A 14,827-nucleotide genomic window follows, 5' to 3' on the forward strand; every position below is an offset into this window, starting at 1 on the left:
GCTGGTGGGCTATAGTCAATGGGGTCGTAAAGAGTCTGACACAAATGAGTGATGAACCACAGCACATACACCCATAAAACCATCACACCATCAAGATGATGAACATACCCATCACTTCCAAAGACTTTCCCCATCTCTTTTTTTAAATCTTTCCTATTCTTCTTCCCCTGAAACCACTGAAAATTCTAGAAGATATAAACTAGTCCACAGTAACTTTTGATTTGTTGCTGTTGTTCGGTTGCTCAGTACTGTCCAACTCTCTGCAACCCCATGGACTGCAGCAGGCCAGGTTTCTATGTCCTGCACCATCTCCCGGTGCTTGGTCAAACTCATGTCCATTAAGTCGATGCCATCCAACCATCTCATCCTCTGTTGTCCCCTTCTCCTCCTTTGCTATAGAGGACTTAACAAAAAAATGAGCTCAGGGTTTGATGAAGACTCAAGTGTTGGAGGTAGCAGGTGGGATTTAGAACCAAATATTTGAGCTTGAGGTGCCACTACTGCTGGTAGCACAGCAGCAAGGAAAGAACCTGAATGTCAGGAGAGGGTAGACATCCTCTCTAGGGACAAAATTCACAAAGCAGTTGGGCATGGTCCAGTTCAGCGGGTACCGGGGGATGTTGGTAGGCTGGCACCTTCAATCTTACAGTTTTGGGGTCTCATGGGAAGGATTATATTGAAAGCAAGCAAAATGAGAGGATTATTCATACTATTTACTAAAGTACTCTCTCTGTATGCCAATTATTGGTTTAACCATCTGGCTGCTGCTAGACTGGAAACTCCTGCAAGGATTTTATGTCCTCACCACCTAACAATCTTTGAACAGTAATCAAATATTTATTGAAAAAATGACATTATCACTTAGGTCCCAACCAACTAAGTACAAAATGCTGTATATTTTTCCAATACCTAGTTTGGGTAAACCGCTCTCAAGTTGGTATTTTCAAAGGAACTGTCTGCGAGTGATTAGCTTAGTTGAGAAGGTCTATGGCTTTGGAGAAAGGAAAGTAGGCAGTTCAGAGAGAGGCAGAAAAAGCGCCCTTAGTCGGTGAGAAAACCTCCCCTCCATTCACCTTCCACTACATTAAAGCTCTTAAGTCTCTGGTGACAGTCTGTGTATTTGAGGTAGGAAGTAGGGGACCACAAGTGGAGGTAGGGTTTAGGTACACTTCGGATTTTAGCAGCTCATGTTTTCTTTCCCGTAGGGAGAGACTCACTGTAAGTAGGCACCTCTTTAAGCGATCGGATTTCTGGCCCACACCGTCTTATTTGCAGCATACTTCCACTCAAAACGCATAGAAGGGTTTGCTTGCAGAACAGTAGTGAGAATGGTGAGATCCAAGAACGTCTCTCCCATCCACTCCCGAGAGGAGTTAATGTCTCCTCCTCAGACTCAGAGTCCCGCCCTCTCCCGTCTCAGACTCCGCCCCCTCCCCGCTTCTCCGCCGTCCTGGCGGGCTCATCCAGGAGGGGGCGGCCCCAGCCCCAGCGCTGGGCCGGGCCGAGCTCCCGCCCGGGCGGAGCTGCGGCTGCAACGTCCAGCTGCCGGACCGACCTCCAGCCGTGCAGACCTTGGGAGCGGCGCCGGGCCCCCTCCCCCCCATCTCCCCAGCCCACCCTCTGAGCGTCCCGAGCCCCCTCCCCGCTCCCTGCAACTGTGCTGGTAAGTCCCACTCTCCGCACGAAACTTTTTTGCTGGCGAATTTGAGTCCTACTGCGGGACCAGGAGATACAATGTACCCGGTGGCGGGGGGGGAGGGGGTGAAGAATTGAGAATAGCCGTCTTGAAATAAACTATTCACGACTCCATAGCGTCCCTAAAATGGATTAGATCTCAGCCATTTCCCGAGTTCGTGGAACTCTTGAATTTGGCTGGTTAAATTTGTAGATAGGGAGATGAAGGGGTTTGCTCCAACTTCGCTCTCCCCTCCCCCATTTCTCTGAGATTAAGCCCTTCTCGAGACTTTTCCCTCCATATCCCAAATATCTTTGGCTTTCTCAAAGCTCATCCCTTCCCGACTCCGGCGTGGCAAGGCCCCCCTCCCCCAGGTACTTCGGGTTCACCTCCTCTCCCATGCCACCGGGGACCCCGCGATCCTTCGGACTGCACACTCCCTCAGGGTCTATGGGTCTGGCACCGCGGCCAAAGACGTGCAGCGGCTGGGTCCGGCTGTGGAGGGAGGGGCTGAGGCTGGGGTTCGTCCGAAACCCGGCGGGCGGGGCCGGGAAGGGGAGGTGTAGGGGGCCGGACGGGGCGGAGCAGGCGGCATTTGCGGCCGGCGCCGGGGTGGAGAGTTGTGCGCCGGTCCCTGGGCCTGAGCTCCGGCTCGGGCTCGGGCGCCTGCGATGTCTCAAGATGGCGGAGCTGGGCGAATTAAAGGTACCGGCCCCCTCCCCCATCCCCATCTGGACTGAGCCCGGCTGTACGCCGAGTCTGGGAAGCGACCGAGACTGGGTGCTGAGGGCTCGGGTGGGGGCCGGAGACGTGGTGGGGACTGGCTGCTGGGGATGGTGAGAAGTGGCTGTGGGCGAGGAAGGGGCTGCGCTGGGCTCCGGGGGCGGGGCCGCGGGGCAGATGTAGGGGTGGGGCCGAGGGGAATTGCAGCTGCTGGGGGCCGAGGCTCAGGGGGCGGGGACGCGGGGTAGAAGTCGGATTTGGTAGTAGGGGCAGATGTAGGGGCAGGGCGGGGAGGAAAAGCTGCTGTAGAGGCAAAGCGGGCGAGTCGATCGAGGCCTAGAGATGTGACAGTAGGGGGCAGATGATGGGAATGGGGCTTGGGGCCGATTACCGGGAGGCTCCTGGGGGAAAGGCGCTGAGAGGATAGGGACTTTGGGGCTGCTGTTGGGATCCGAGCCTTGGGAAGTACCAGTAGGTGGCTGAGATCTAGGGGGCGGGGCTGTACGGATAGATCGAAGGGGTGGGGCAGAAGCATCCTGAAGGCTGAGAGGAAGGTCCTCTCTTAGTGAGTCGGTATCTCTGGGCAGAGAGAGAGAAGTGTGAGACTATGGGATTGAAAAGGAGAATTTCTTGACAAAGCTAATGGAGAAATAAAGACAGGACCAAGGAGATAAGGATGGGGATAAAGGTAGAGGAGCAAGTTTTTAATCCTATTCCTCAAAAGGGGCCAAAGCCATAATGCCTCCATAAGAATTGCAGATGACTAGTTAGATCAGCCCGTGGCAGGGTCTCCTGGAGATTCACAGAAGTGAGTCCTGTAAGCGGAGAGCTTACCACTACCAGAATCTTGAGGATAACCATCTCGCAGAATCTTTAAAAACCATGGGGTTCACCCCCTTGCCTCCTGGCTTTATTCTGCCTTTTGAAATGGAACCAGAGTCATGGGAAGGCCTGAGGTCTAGTCACTGGTTCCAGCTTCCTAGTAGAGCATGCAGTTCTGCAGTCTGGCTCAGGGGCTGCTCACCTTCTCCCCATTTTTCCAGGGACTCTCTTTAGAGCTTTCTCCTTGTTTCTCCCACCCCTGTGGAGGAAGGGAAGGATCACTTACTTTCTCTGGGTAGAAGCAGGTTATTAGTTCCTGGCAGATGAAGTAAACAGGTAAACAGGAACGATACCTGGACTCCACAATTCACTGTTAACCCCTCACCCCAAGATTTGGTCCTCTTTCTCTCCCAGAAAAAATAGGACTGAGGGGTGAGTGGTTATGTAAATAACACCAAGAAAAGGTTTGGGAAGTTATGAGCATTGAACCCTGACCTGGCCACAAAAGCTTGGGGAAAATAGCTGAGGTAGATTGAGGTGTGGAGAGGAGTTGACTTTGAGGCACAATCCTTCAGCCACCTGGCCCCTTTCTTCCGTGCGGGGCTGTCTGCCCTGAATCCTCTTCTCCCTCTCCTCCCTGTCTCCTGTCCTCTTCCCAGGAGGCTAGGATGGGTCTGAGAGTCTGAGAAAGAGCAGGAGAGGAGATAAGCGGCTTAAAGGAGGGTCCAGGCTCAAGGCAGGGAGGTGGGAGGAGGCTGTAGTGGACTCAGAGGTGTGGTGTAGGGTGGCATGCACCCTGCCCCCACCTGGTCAACTCATGGGATGGGGAGACAGGATTACTCAAGCCTGGGGTTAGTGGAGAGGTGACCTGAGGGTTGCTAGAATGGGACTTGGATGTCCTTTTGGCTAGGTAGGCAGTGTGGCAGTAATCCACTGTCTGCAGAGCATTTTTCAGATCCGTGCTGGAGGGAAAGTGAGTTGCCCGCCGAATAGCTCAACCCCAGTGTCTTTGGCAGGACAGGCCTGTGCAAGGTAGGATCCTCAAGCTTCTCTGATCTCCACAGCACATGGTGATGAGTTTCCGGGTGTCTGAGCTCCAGGTGCTCCTCGGCTTTGCTGGCCGGAATAAGAGTGGACGGAAACACGAGCTCCTGGCCAAGGCCCTACACCTCCTCAAGTCCAGCTGTGCCCCCAGCGTCCAGATGAAGATCAAAGAGCTTTACCGCCGACGCTTTCCCCGCAAGACCCTGGGACCCTCTGATCTTTCCCTGCTCTCCTTGCCCCCTGGAACCCCTCCTGTAGGCTCTCCCGGTCCTCTGGCTCCCATCCCCCCGGCCCTCTTGGCCCCTGGTACCCTGCTGGGCCCCAAGCGTGAAGTGGACATGCACCCTCCCCTGCCCCAGCCTGTGCATCCTGACGTTACCATGAAACCATTGCCCTTCTATGAAATCTACGGGGAGCTCATCCGGCCCACCACCCTCGGTATGGCTCTTTGTGGTCCCTGGGTCTTCCTGGCCTCTCTGCCTCTTCCTCAAGCCTTTCTAAGGCTTTCGTCCTGTGGGATCAGCACGCTGGGATAGGGGCCACTTCTGTGGCCACCTGGGCATGGGCTTGGGAGTAACTGCCCCTTTGTGTCCTTAGCATCCACTTCTAGCCAGCGGTTCGAGGAAGCGCACTTCACCTTTGCCCTCACCCCTCAGCAAGTGCAGCAGATTCTCACTTCCAGGTATGTCTCTTTGAGTCCTCCTGCCTCATCCTTGAGTGGTTACCCTGAGACTCTGCTCTATGACTTTCTTCTTTTCTTTTTTGCCCTCCTCACCATCTTCCTGCACCTGTTTTTTCCCTCATTCTCTTGTATGTCTCATCTCTATCCCCTGGACATCTAACTCTCTGTTTATCTGTTCACCCCTATGCTACCCTCCAGGGGCCACATACTGACATCTCTCCTCCCTCCCTGTTTCAGAGAGGTTCTGCCAGGAGCCAAATGTGATTATACCATACAGGTGCAGTTAAGGTGAGTTGATGCTGTCTCCCAGCAGGACTCCCACTGAGGGTGGGAACACAGTGAGGGTGTGAGTGTTCCTATTAGGAGATATCCCTGCTCCGTTCACATCCGCCCTAGCCCTGGAGTTCTTGTTTGGAAGCTAAAGGGTACAGATATCCTTGACTGATTTTCTGAGATTGCCTACATCTCTCTGTCAGATTTTGTTCCAGAAACTGCCTCCCACACTTTCATCTTCTCTTATCTGTTACCAGGTTCTGTCTCTGTGAGACCAGCTGCCCCCAGGAAGATTACTTCCCCCCCAACCTCTTTGTCAAGGTCAATGGGAAACTGTGCCCCCTGCCGGTAAATGCTTTTCTTCTCACAGTCACCCTGTCCTTGTTTCAGTTCTTCAATGTTAGCTACACATCTGTTATGAAAGAGACATGCCTAGCACAGTGCCTGACACATAGTAGGTGCTCAGTTTACTGCCTGAATCAATATAGTCTAGTGACAACTAGGATAGGGCTGAACAAAAGTTCTCTTAGAACCCAGAGGAGGGACATTGTTGTTGTTGTTCAGTCGCTAAGTTGTGTCCAACTCTTTGCGACCCCATGGACTATAGCATGCAAGTCCTCTGTGTCCTTCACCGTCTCCCAGAGTTCACCCAAGTTCATGTCCATTGAATCAGTGTTGGTATTCAATCATCTCATCCTCTGCTGCCCTTTTCTCCTTTTGCCTTCAATCTTTCCCAGCATCAGGAGGGATATTAGTTCAACCCAAAGACTCAGAGAAGATTCTCAGAAGTGATGATCCTAGAGTTGAGGGTTAGAAGAAATCGGGTATCCCTACTCTTCCTTTTTAAGAAGGCAGTGAGCAGTTTCCTTTATCTTTGGTCAGTGAATAAGCTCTCCTTTTCCCCCAGGAGTGAACCTCACTCCCAACCCTAGATAGTGCCCCAGTTTTTTGAGTCACTGAATGGGCCCCCATCTCCTTGGTCAGAGAGTGAGCTGACCTTTTCTCCGGAAAGGGAGTAACCTAAGACAAGATGTGTTGACCAGTCTGCCCCCCATCTCCTCCAGGGTTACCTTCCCCCTACCAAGAACGGGGCTGAACCCAAGAGACCCAGCCGCCCCATCAACATCACACCCCTGGCTCGTCTCTCAGCCACTGTTCCCAACACCATCGTGGTCAACTGGTCATCTGAGTTTGGACGGGTGAGCGTGGTTGAGGCAGGGAGCCTGGAGAAGCCTGCACGGATTGAGAGGGAACCATTAAGTGTCTTGGGCTGGAGAAACATCCATCTCTTTGTGGGTCTCTCTCCCTTAACTTGCTGTCTCTGGCCCTCATGTGACAAAGTGGAGGTGGTGGTAGTCATGTACAATGCAGAGGCTAATTGTTTCCCCCACCTCCAAGTAGAATTACTCCTTGTCTGTGTACCTGGTGAGGCAGCTGACGGCAGGGACCCTGCTACAAAAACTCAGAGCAAAGGGCATCCGGAACCCAGACCACTCCCGGGCACTGAGTGAGTAACATCTTGTCCCTCTTCCCTCAACCCAGATCCAGTTTTTCCTGGCCCCCTGGTCTTTATAGTTAAACTTACACCCTTCTTGTGACAACTTAACCTTGTTACCTTTTACATGAACTCTCACCCTTGTGGTACCCCTCTTACCAGTCTTTGTGGTTGAAAGGTGGGGCCATTCCAAGCATTGAGTGACACTCTTGCATTCCCAGTTATACATCTGCTTTGAACCTCACAGACCCTAACTGTTGGAATATGGGTTCTCCAGACCAGAAAGAGTCTTTTTTAAACTTAAAATTTTAATTATTTATGGCATGCAGTTTTAGTTCCCTCACCAGGGATTGAACCCGTGCCCCTTGCAGTAACATGAAGTATTAACCACTGATCACCAGGGAAGTCCCTAGAAAGAGTCTTTAAGTATCGTCTACTCTAACCCTCTTGGCGATACTTCAGTTCCCTCTAGCTTGTCTCTGCCGAGTGTCTGGGTCGTCTCTGCCAAAGATGCTAAAGATTAAGCATCTTTAGGGACTGGGAGATGCCCTTCCCCCACAGCCTTCATAATGCAGGTCCCAGGCCACCCCCATATGATATCCCATGGGCCCCCAAAGGCGCTCTCCCCAGCTACCTGTCAGCTAGGGCCATCTGCTTCTGGCTTCAGCATCTCCCAGGCTTCTCCAGCCTTGCTGACCCTGCGGCTCTGGCCCCACTCTTGTTTCAGTCAAGGAAAAGTTGACCGCTGACCCGGACAGTGAGGTGGCTACTACGAGTCTCCGGGTGTCACTCATGTGCCCGGTGGGTACCAGGGACAGGAGAAGGAGGAGAAGGGGGAGGAGAGGTGGGATGAACTTCTGGATGCAGATGAGGGTTTGTAGGACAGTTAGCAGAAAGCTTTCTGGGACATGGGGACTCTGACCAGAGAACTTGTCTCTCTCAGCTGGGGAAGATGCGCCTGACTGTCCCTTGTCGTGCCCTCACCTGCGCCCACCTGCAGAGCTTCGATGCTGCCCTTTATCTACAGATGAACGAGAAGAAGCCAACGTGGACATGTCCTGTGTGTGACAAGAAAGCTCCCTATGAATCTCTTATCATTGACGGGTAGGACCATTCTATATTCTGCTTCCTTTTACTGAGGATATCTGCTAGGACTGCCCCTCCCCCTCCATATATAAATCCATATCTATAACTTACTTCCCCTCCATTGAACCTGCTTACTGGTCTATTTTATATAAATATTATGTATCTTCCCAACATTGAGGACTCACTACACTTTGTGCTGAGAACTTTGCATGCCTTATCTCATTGAATCCTGTGAGATGCCAATAACTCTGTCATTATAGGTGAGGGAAGCTGAAGCTTAGAAAGATGGAGTATCTTGCTCAAAGTTATACTGTAAATAAGTGGCAGAGCCAAGTATATGAACTATTACATAAAACAATCACCTGACGTCTTACTGTACATAGCAGTCAGGTTCTTTTGAGGGCCTGGATGTGCTGATCTAGCAAGTTTTAACTCTGTTACAGATCCTCTGTTATGGTTCTTGTTACCAGTGCCTTTTTTGAGGTGGTTTATAGAGTTCTGTACAGAGGGCTTCCCTGGTGGCTCTGAATGGTAAAGAATCTGCCTGCAATGCAGGACACCCGGGTTCAATCCCTGGGTCAGGAAGATCCCCTGGAGAAGGGAATGGCTACCCACTCCAGTATTCCTGCCTGGGAAATCCCATGGACAGAGGAACCTGGCAGGCTACAGTCCATGGGGTCGCAAAGAGTGGGACACGACTGAGTGGCTAACACTTTCGTAGTGTTCTGTACCTCTGCGCCTTCTGTCTTGTCCCTAGTACCACACGAAACAGATTTTTTAGAATGTATTTCTTTTAAAACTTAGCATTTAAAGTTTTCACAGCTCTTTTATACACCTTGGGCTTCCCTCATAGCTCAGTTGGTAAAGAATCCACCTGCAATGCAGGAGACCCTGGTTCGATTCCTGGGTCGAGAAGATCCCCTGGAGAAGGGATAGGCCACCCACTCCAGTATTCTTGGGCTTCCCTTGTGGCTCAGCTGGTAAAGAATCCACCTGCAATGTGGGAGACCTGGGTTTGATCCCTGGGTTGGGAACATCTCCTGGAGAAGGGAAAGGCTACCCACTCCAGTATTCTGGCCTGGAGAATTCCATGGACTCTGTAGTCCATGGGGTTGCAAAGAGGCAGACACAACTGAGCGACTTCACTTTCACTTTCTTTATATACCTTACTTTGATTCCAACAACCCAGAGAGGTCAGGAGAGTGGATAACAGCCCTAATTTACAGATGAGGAAACAGGTTCAGGAAGGTGAGTCCTAGAATTCCATGGCCACTGTTCCAGTCACCTCCCAGCCACGTGAATTCCCATCTTTCCTCTCCCCCAGTTTATTCATGGAGATTCTTAATTCCTGCTCGGATTGTGATGAGATCCAGTTCATGGAAGATGGATCCTGGTGCCCAATGAAACCCAAGAAGGAGGCATCTGAGGTTTGCCCCCCGCCAGGGTATGGGCTGGATGGTGAGTGACCCCCTGTCTCCCAGTTCAGCTAAGTCTTGTGTGGCTTCTTCTCTGAGACACAGTCTTCCTACCACCCACAGGCCTCCAGTATAGCCCAGTCCAAGAGGGCAATCCATCGGAGAGTAAGAAGAAGGTTGAAGTTATTGACCTGACAGTAGAAAGCTCCTCAGACGAGGAGGACCTGCCCCCGACGAAGAAGCACTGTCCTGTCACCTCAGCTGCCATCCCGGCTCTACCTGGAAGCAAAGGGTATGGAGAAACAGACTGAATCTGTGCACAGGGCACAGGGAGAAATCAGGAACGCGCAAACCCTGGGGCAGAGAGGGGACTTGGGATGCTGAACTGGGTGAGGGCACCTGTGATTCCACGTCTTCCCTCACAGAGTCCTGACATCTGGTCACCAGCCCTCTTCGGTGCTGCGGAGCCCCGCTGTGGGCACGCTGGGTGGGGACTTCCTGTCCAGTCTCCCGCTACATGAGTACCCGCCTGCCTTCCCTCTCGGGGCTGATATCCAAGGTATGACACGGGTCACAGCGTGGGGCCCTGCGCTACCACGTCCTCCCCCAAACCCGTTCAGAACCCTTGCTCCTTTTCAAAGGTTTTTGGCTCTTTTGCAAAGGGCTACAATCCAGGGGACTTCTTTGAGAGAGAGAGAGAGAGAGAGAGAGAGTGTGTGTGTGTGTGTGTGTGTGTGTGTGTGTCTGTGTGATGTTTAGATAGGAGGCTGATTTTAATTTTTCTTTTCCTACCAGGTTTAGATTTATTTTCTTTTCTTCAGACTGAGAGTCAGGTAAGCAGTCCCTTCTCCACCTCAGATCTCTGAAGCTTCCTCTCTAGGCACTGATGGGGCCCCTCATTTTCCTGGGAGACCTAAATCGGCTTCTTCATGAAGGAAGGGTGGGGTGGTACGGGCAGTTTATTTCCCTCGGGGGCCCTGCCTGGGACGTCCTCAGATTCTCACCCATGTCTTCCTCTGTCCCGTTTACTTACTGTTTGTCTCTAGTTTTTGGGTAGTTCCGCTCTTGTCTGCTCACCCCCTACCCTGCCCCCAACCCATGTGCACTTGAGCACCGTGACTGCCCTAGCCGGACATTCCACACATTTCAGACGCCCACAGGGCCAAGCTGGTGGGGCTGTCTCAGGGCAGGGAAGAGGGATGGGGTGTGGGGATGTGGGGGAAGGAGTCAGAGGAGAGCTCTCCTGCTTCTCAGAGAACTCTTCGGGATTCTGAGGGGTTGATTTATCCCATATGATATTTGTGAGATGAGTGACTGGGAGGCGGGTAAGGAAGGTCCGGATAAAATCTTACACCGCACTCTTGCTTCCTCCCAGCACTATGGTCCCTCCGTCATCACCTCACTAGATGAACAGGATGCCCTGGGCCACTTCTTCCAGTACCGAGGGACCCCTTCCCACTTCCTGGGCCCGCTCACCCCCACGTTGGGGAGCTCTCACCGCAGCGCCACGCCGGCACCCCCTCCTGGCCGTGTCAGTAGCATTGTGGCCCCTGGGGGGACATTAAGGGAGGGGCACGGAGGACCCCTGCCCTCAGGTCCCTCTTTGACTGGCTGTCGGTCAGACATCATTTCCCTGGACTGAGTCTCCCAACACTGAACAAGTATGCTGTGGAGTCTAGACTCCTGGCCGCTCTGACCCCTTGGGGTGGGGAGGGGGCTTTGGTCAAAGGCCAGAAATACCTTCATGGACACTGATTTTTTGGCCTTATCTCTGCCTGACGAGGCTAGCACCCAAAGGGTTAATATTTAACCTCTTTTTAAGGACATTTGGGGTCTGTTTTTGGAAACGTTCTTTGACATCCAGCACATTCCTTTGGGTCCGTTAACCTAGGCAGTGGGAGGCAGATGGGATGGGACGTGAGTTGGGGAAACGGCTGAGTCCTCAGCCTTGACTGTCTTGAGCCTTGTGGGGAGGGGGCTTTTCTCGTGTCCTCCAGATGCCCTCTCTTCCCAGCCCCCACAGCCGGCTCTGTTCCTTTCCCACTCCATTGTCTCTTCACGTCCATTCCGTTTTCTTTGGCCAAACAGACAGGTAGAGTAACTCAGATAGGCAGACACGTGGAGGGAGAATTCTATTTTGGGTTGCAGATATTTTGTGCGTAAACAAGAAAAACCAAAATATTCCAAAGATGACTTTCCTTGCCTCCTACTGCCCAGTATTACTGAGGAGGAGATAAGGCCTTAGCCCGGATCCCCAGGCGTTTGGGAGAAGGGCCTGGCTGACTGCCTGGGTCTCTATTTATATATTTAAGTTCACAGCGTTGCTTACGCTGACCAGCCCGGGGCCTGAGCTTCTCAAGGCTGGTGGCCCGGGGTTAGGTCTGGCTCATTCTGCACCTTTCCTGGGAGGGGGGAGCATCCTCGTGCTCTCTCCTGTCTCCCTTTTCAGGCTCCTCTGGGGCCTAGGATCTATGTTGTAATTTTACTTTTTATTTTCACAGTTGTAGCAAAGTTCTTACTCATAATAAAGGTTGTGAATGTTCTGTGAGTGTCACAGAGGTGGGCTGGGGGAGGGGATTAAGCACTCGGCTTTCCAGATCCCTTGTGTGGGGAGATGGGGAGGGAGGTCCACGCTCTGTTTTTCCCTTGCTGGCCCTGGGTCCAAGTGAGCTCCACTTCCTCATGGTAGGGGTGTTATACTGAGGACTTCCCAGGGCAGTTGCTCTTTCTTCCCTTTCTTTTCCCCAAGCCCATAAGCACACTAGCCCCTTCAGCCCAACACTGTGGAGTCCTTATGTCCTTCCTCATCCTCACCTGCCCAGATGTTGCAGCCAGAGCGTGAGGGCAAACTTGGTCCCAGAGCTGACCCTCTCTCTGCGGTCTGCCGTGGCTGGTGTTGTCCGCAGCAGGGTGGATGTGGGCAAGGCCAGAGGTCGGGCTCCTCCATTCTCTGCTAGTTCCACTGCACTGCAGGATGACGGCTCCTGTCTGGGCTGGGCCTTATGGCTTAGCCAGGCCCGCTTCCATATCCATTAGGTCATGTGATCCTCCAACCACCACAGGAGAGGGGTGGGTGGGTGGGGTTAACTTCATTTTACAGAAAGGAGGGTAAAATGACTTGCCCCAATGAGAGTGTGGGACTGAAACCCAGGGAGGTCTTCAATGCTAGCCAATTAGACAGGAACCCTTGGGAGTATCATAGGCAGTGTCTTTGATCTATGTGCTTTCTTCATTATCAGTTGACCAACTCCCTCCCTAAATCTCCCCCACAACACATATCTTCCCCTGAGGAGGAGACAGAAGGTGAACTTCTCAATGTCTATGTGTTGGAGGGATAGGGAGAAGTTCCTACTTACGGGACAGAAGATGGTAGGTCCTGGGGAAGATGTTTGGTGGTCTCTGTCCCATCCTCTGTGGCAGCCACTGCAGCTGCTATGTCTGGTCCCAGCCACATGAAGGCACTCACCTCTCCTGCATTTGGTTGAATCCGGTCCTGGGGCCAGACATTTTGATCCTTTAGTCATGGCCTCTCTCGGAAGACCTGTTCTTGATCACAGCCTACCCACAGGTGGAAGGGAGAGACTTGGAGCAGGGACAGGGGAGAGGCTATCGTATTTCATGGTTATCTCTGACTTTCCCCCCACCTTAGTCATTGTTGGAACCAGTCTGGGCCTCCTCAGCCCCGTTTCCTTTTTGCCAGCCCTACCTGGAGCTGCTGCTGTGACTCCTGGGAGATGACAAGTAGGTAGAGAACGATGTGATGGTATTTGGGGAGACCCCAGCTCAGCTTAGGGGGGTAGGCAGACTAAGAAGAAAAATAAAAAAGAGAACTTTCTGTCCCTTTTTGAGACTGAAAATGCAGCTGAGGAAGTGGAGAGTAGAAATGGTATAGGAGGGACATGGGTAAGAGTCATGGGATTGGGGACTCCAAACCACCCACACTCCATCAGTTCCCCTGTGGTCAAGGCAAGTAGGGCTGTTCTGTGGGCTTTGGTGGGTTAGTAGTTATTATGTGCTCTTGGTTAGATAGGAAGGAACCTCTCCCAGGCCCGTCTCACCTCCCATAACCCCAGAGGGACCCAGGAGAACTGGCCCTGGGGCAGCTGGAGTCCACTTTCCTCCCAAAGCTCTCGAAGCCCCCCATCCAGCAGCTGGAGGGTGAGAGGATAGGAGGTCAGAGAGGCCAGTGCCTGGCTCCTACAAGTCCGGTGTTTGCCCTTCCCCCAGCCCACACTCCAGCCTGGTCCCAGACAGGGTCTCTCCTTCAGCAGAGGGTGCAGGTTGGCTGGGTTGATTGGTTACCTCTTCATCAGGTTCCACATGCCCACCTGCAACAACAGTGGGACCAGTAGGTGAAAGGTAGTGTTCCTGTCCAGGGACCCCCCACTCACTACGCTTGCCCCCTCCTCCAGAGGACACAGGTGCAGTTGTAGCCCCTTGTGGTTCGGGGACCTGCCACACTTCTGGGCCTACTTCTGTCATTCTGACACTGGGAAGAGCACTGTGGGGGTAGAGGCAGACTTCTTTCCTGGACATTGGCCTTCTCCGGTCACTCACCTGGCGGTACCCAGAGGTTGGGCGAAACTTTGAGGGTGCTTGTCCTTCGCGTCAACAAGACAGTCTGATCGCTGGACTGCAGAATGACCGCCACACCCAGATCCACACCTCGACCACTCGGGGGCAGCTCGACCCCCGGAGCCCTGGGCTGTTGGTCCAGGGCCGCAAAAGGGCAGAAAGGGGGTCGCTGGCGGGAGGGAGCCACTGGGGTTAACATCGCAGAAGAGACAAGGAACTGGAGGAGCCCGAGGCAGGTGACCGGCCCAGGCCTCTCGCCTCCAGCTCCCCCCGCTCCCGGTTCCTTCCTTCGGCCCTTCACCCGCCCCATCGCCTCCCCTCCGCCCCACCTGGAGCGGAAGCCTGGCCGACGCGCCTGGGAAAGGCTTGTCCGAGAGGACCAGTTGTCCGCGCTTCAGGCCGCAGTGCGTGGGCCACGGCCCGAGCCCCGACCCGGCGCCCAGGAGGCCGCACACACTCTGCGCGAAGCTCACCGACTCCGGGCGCCCAGAGAGGAATAGCAGCACCCGTGCCGCCGCCATCACGGGCTCCGGCGCGCTGGGCGCCCTCTGGTGGCCCAGCAGCGCTTCCCCTCCGAGCCTTCCTCTGGCTCGGAAGGAAGCCGGGCTTCCGGAACGGCCCAGGGGGAAATTTAGGGAAGAGCCTTGGGGATGATCCAGGAGTGTAATAAATAAATGACAAAGCGGAACGCCTCTAAATCCTCAGCTCCTTTTGTCCTCCCATCTTCTGTTTAGGAAAATGATCCCCAGACTGATTCCTGGACTCATGTGTCATTTCCTAGTCAAGGGTGGAACTATGTTAAGTATCTCTCCGGGGCACTCTGCACACCTGTGCTAGCAGGTAACACCTCGGATTAATTACATCTATCTCTTAGCCAGACACCCAGGAAACATTCTTGACACCTTCTCTTTCTTTTCACTCAAATGGCAGCCAAGTCCACCAGATTCTACCTCCTTAAATGTTCTCAAATCCGTGTCTTAATCTCCAGCCTCCAGTGCCCTAGTTCAAGTCTTCCTCATATTCTGCCTGAGATATTA

General features: G+C 53.2%; 2 protein-coding genes across 7 annotated transcripts; one reads left to right on the top strand and one right to left on the bottom strand.

Annotated features, from left to right (window-relative positions):
* Window positions 1-1,517: 1,517 nt before the first annotated feature.
* PIAS3 (protein inhibitor of activated STAT 3) lies at window positions 1,518-11,758 on the top strand. 3 transcript variants are annotated; one of them, XM_065905436.1, is made up of 14 exons: window positions 1,518-1,663; window positions 4,285-4,702; window positions 4,862-4,946; window positions 5,184-5,234; window positions 5,477-5,567; window positions 6,284-6,418; window positions 6,621-6,726; window positions 7,442-7,515; window positions 7,658-7,818; window positions 9,125-9,258; window positions 9,339-9,507; window positions 9,641-9,774; window positions 10,011-10,048; window positions 10,591-11,758. In XM_065905436.1, the coding sequence occupies exons 2-14, from the start codon at window positions 4,288-4,290 to the stop codon at window positions 10,855-10,857; spliced, it is 1,860 nt and encodes a 619-aa protein (XP_065761508.1). In that variant the 5' UTR covers window positions 1,518-1,663; window positions 4,285-4,287; the 3' UTR covers window positions 10,858-11,758. The 3 variants fall into 3 exon arrangements, with proteins under 3 accessions (XP_065761508.1, XP_065761501.1, XP_065761516.1); XM_065905429.1 differs by lacking the exon at window positions 1,518-1,663 and adding an exon at window positions 2,282-2,380; XM_065905444.1 differs by lacking the exon at window positions 1,518-1,663 and adding an exon at window positions 2,282-2,380 and having other exon boundaries at window positions 7,715-7,818.
* Window positions 9,359-14,516, bottom strand: NUDT17 (nudix hydrolase 17). Of its 4 annotated transcripts, none has more exons than XM_065905472.1 (8): window positions 14,120-14,516; window positions 13,773-13,920; window positions 13,518-13,543; window positions 13,274-13,366; window positions 12,922-13,020; window positions 12,572-12,708; window positions 12,030-12,177; window positions 9,359-9,494 (listed from the first exon to the last, which is right to left on the bottom strand). In XM_065905472.1, the coding sequence occupies exons 1-8, from the start codon at window positions 14,309-14,311 to the stop codon at window positions 9,468-9,470; spliced, it is 870 nt and encodes a 289-aa protein (XP_065761544.1). In that variant the 5' UTR covers window positions 14,312-14,516; the 3' UTR covers window positions 9,359-9,467. The 4 variants fall into 4 exon arrangements, with proteins under 4 accessions (XP_065761544.1, XP_065761552.1, XP_065761527.1 ...); XM_065905480.1 differs by having other exon boundaries at window positions 13,773-13,959; window positions 14,264-14,511; XM_065905455.1 differs by having other exon boundaries at window positions 13,773-13,959; window positions 14,120-14,511.
* Window positions 14,517-14,827: the final 311 nt, after the last annotated feature.

This window comes from Muntiacus reevesi, chromosome 1 (genome assembly GCF_963930625.1).
Source record: "Muntiacus reevesi chromosome 1, mMunRee1.1, whole genome shotgun sequence".
Taxonomy (NCBI): domain Eukaryota; kingdom Metazoa; phylum Chordata; class Mammalia; order Artiodactyla; family Cervidae; genus Muntiacus; species Muntiacus reevesi.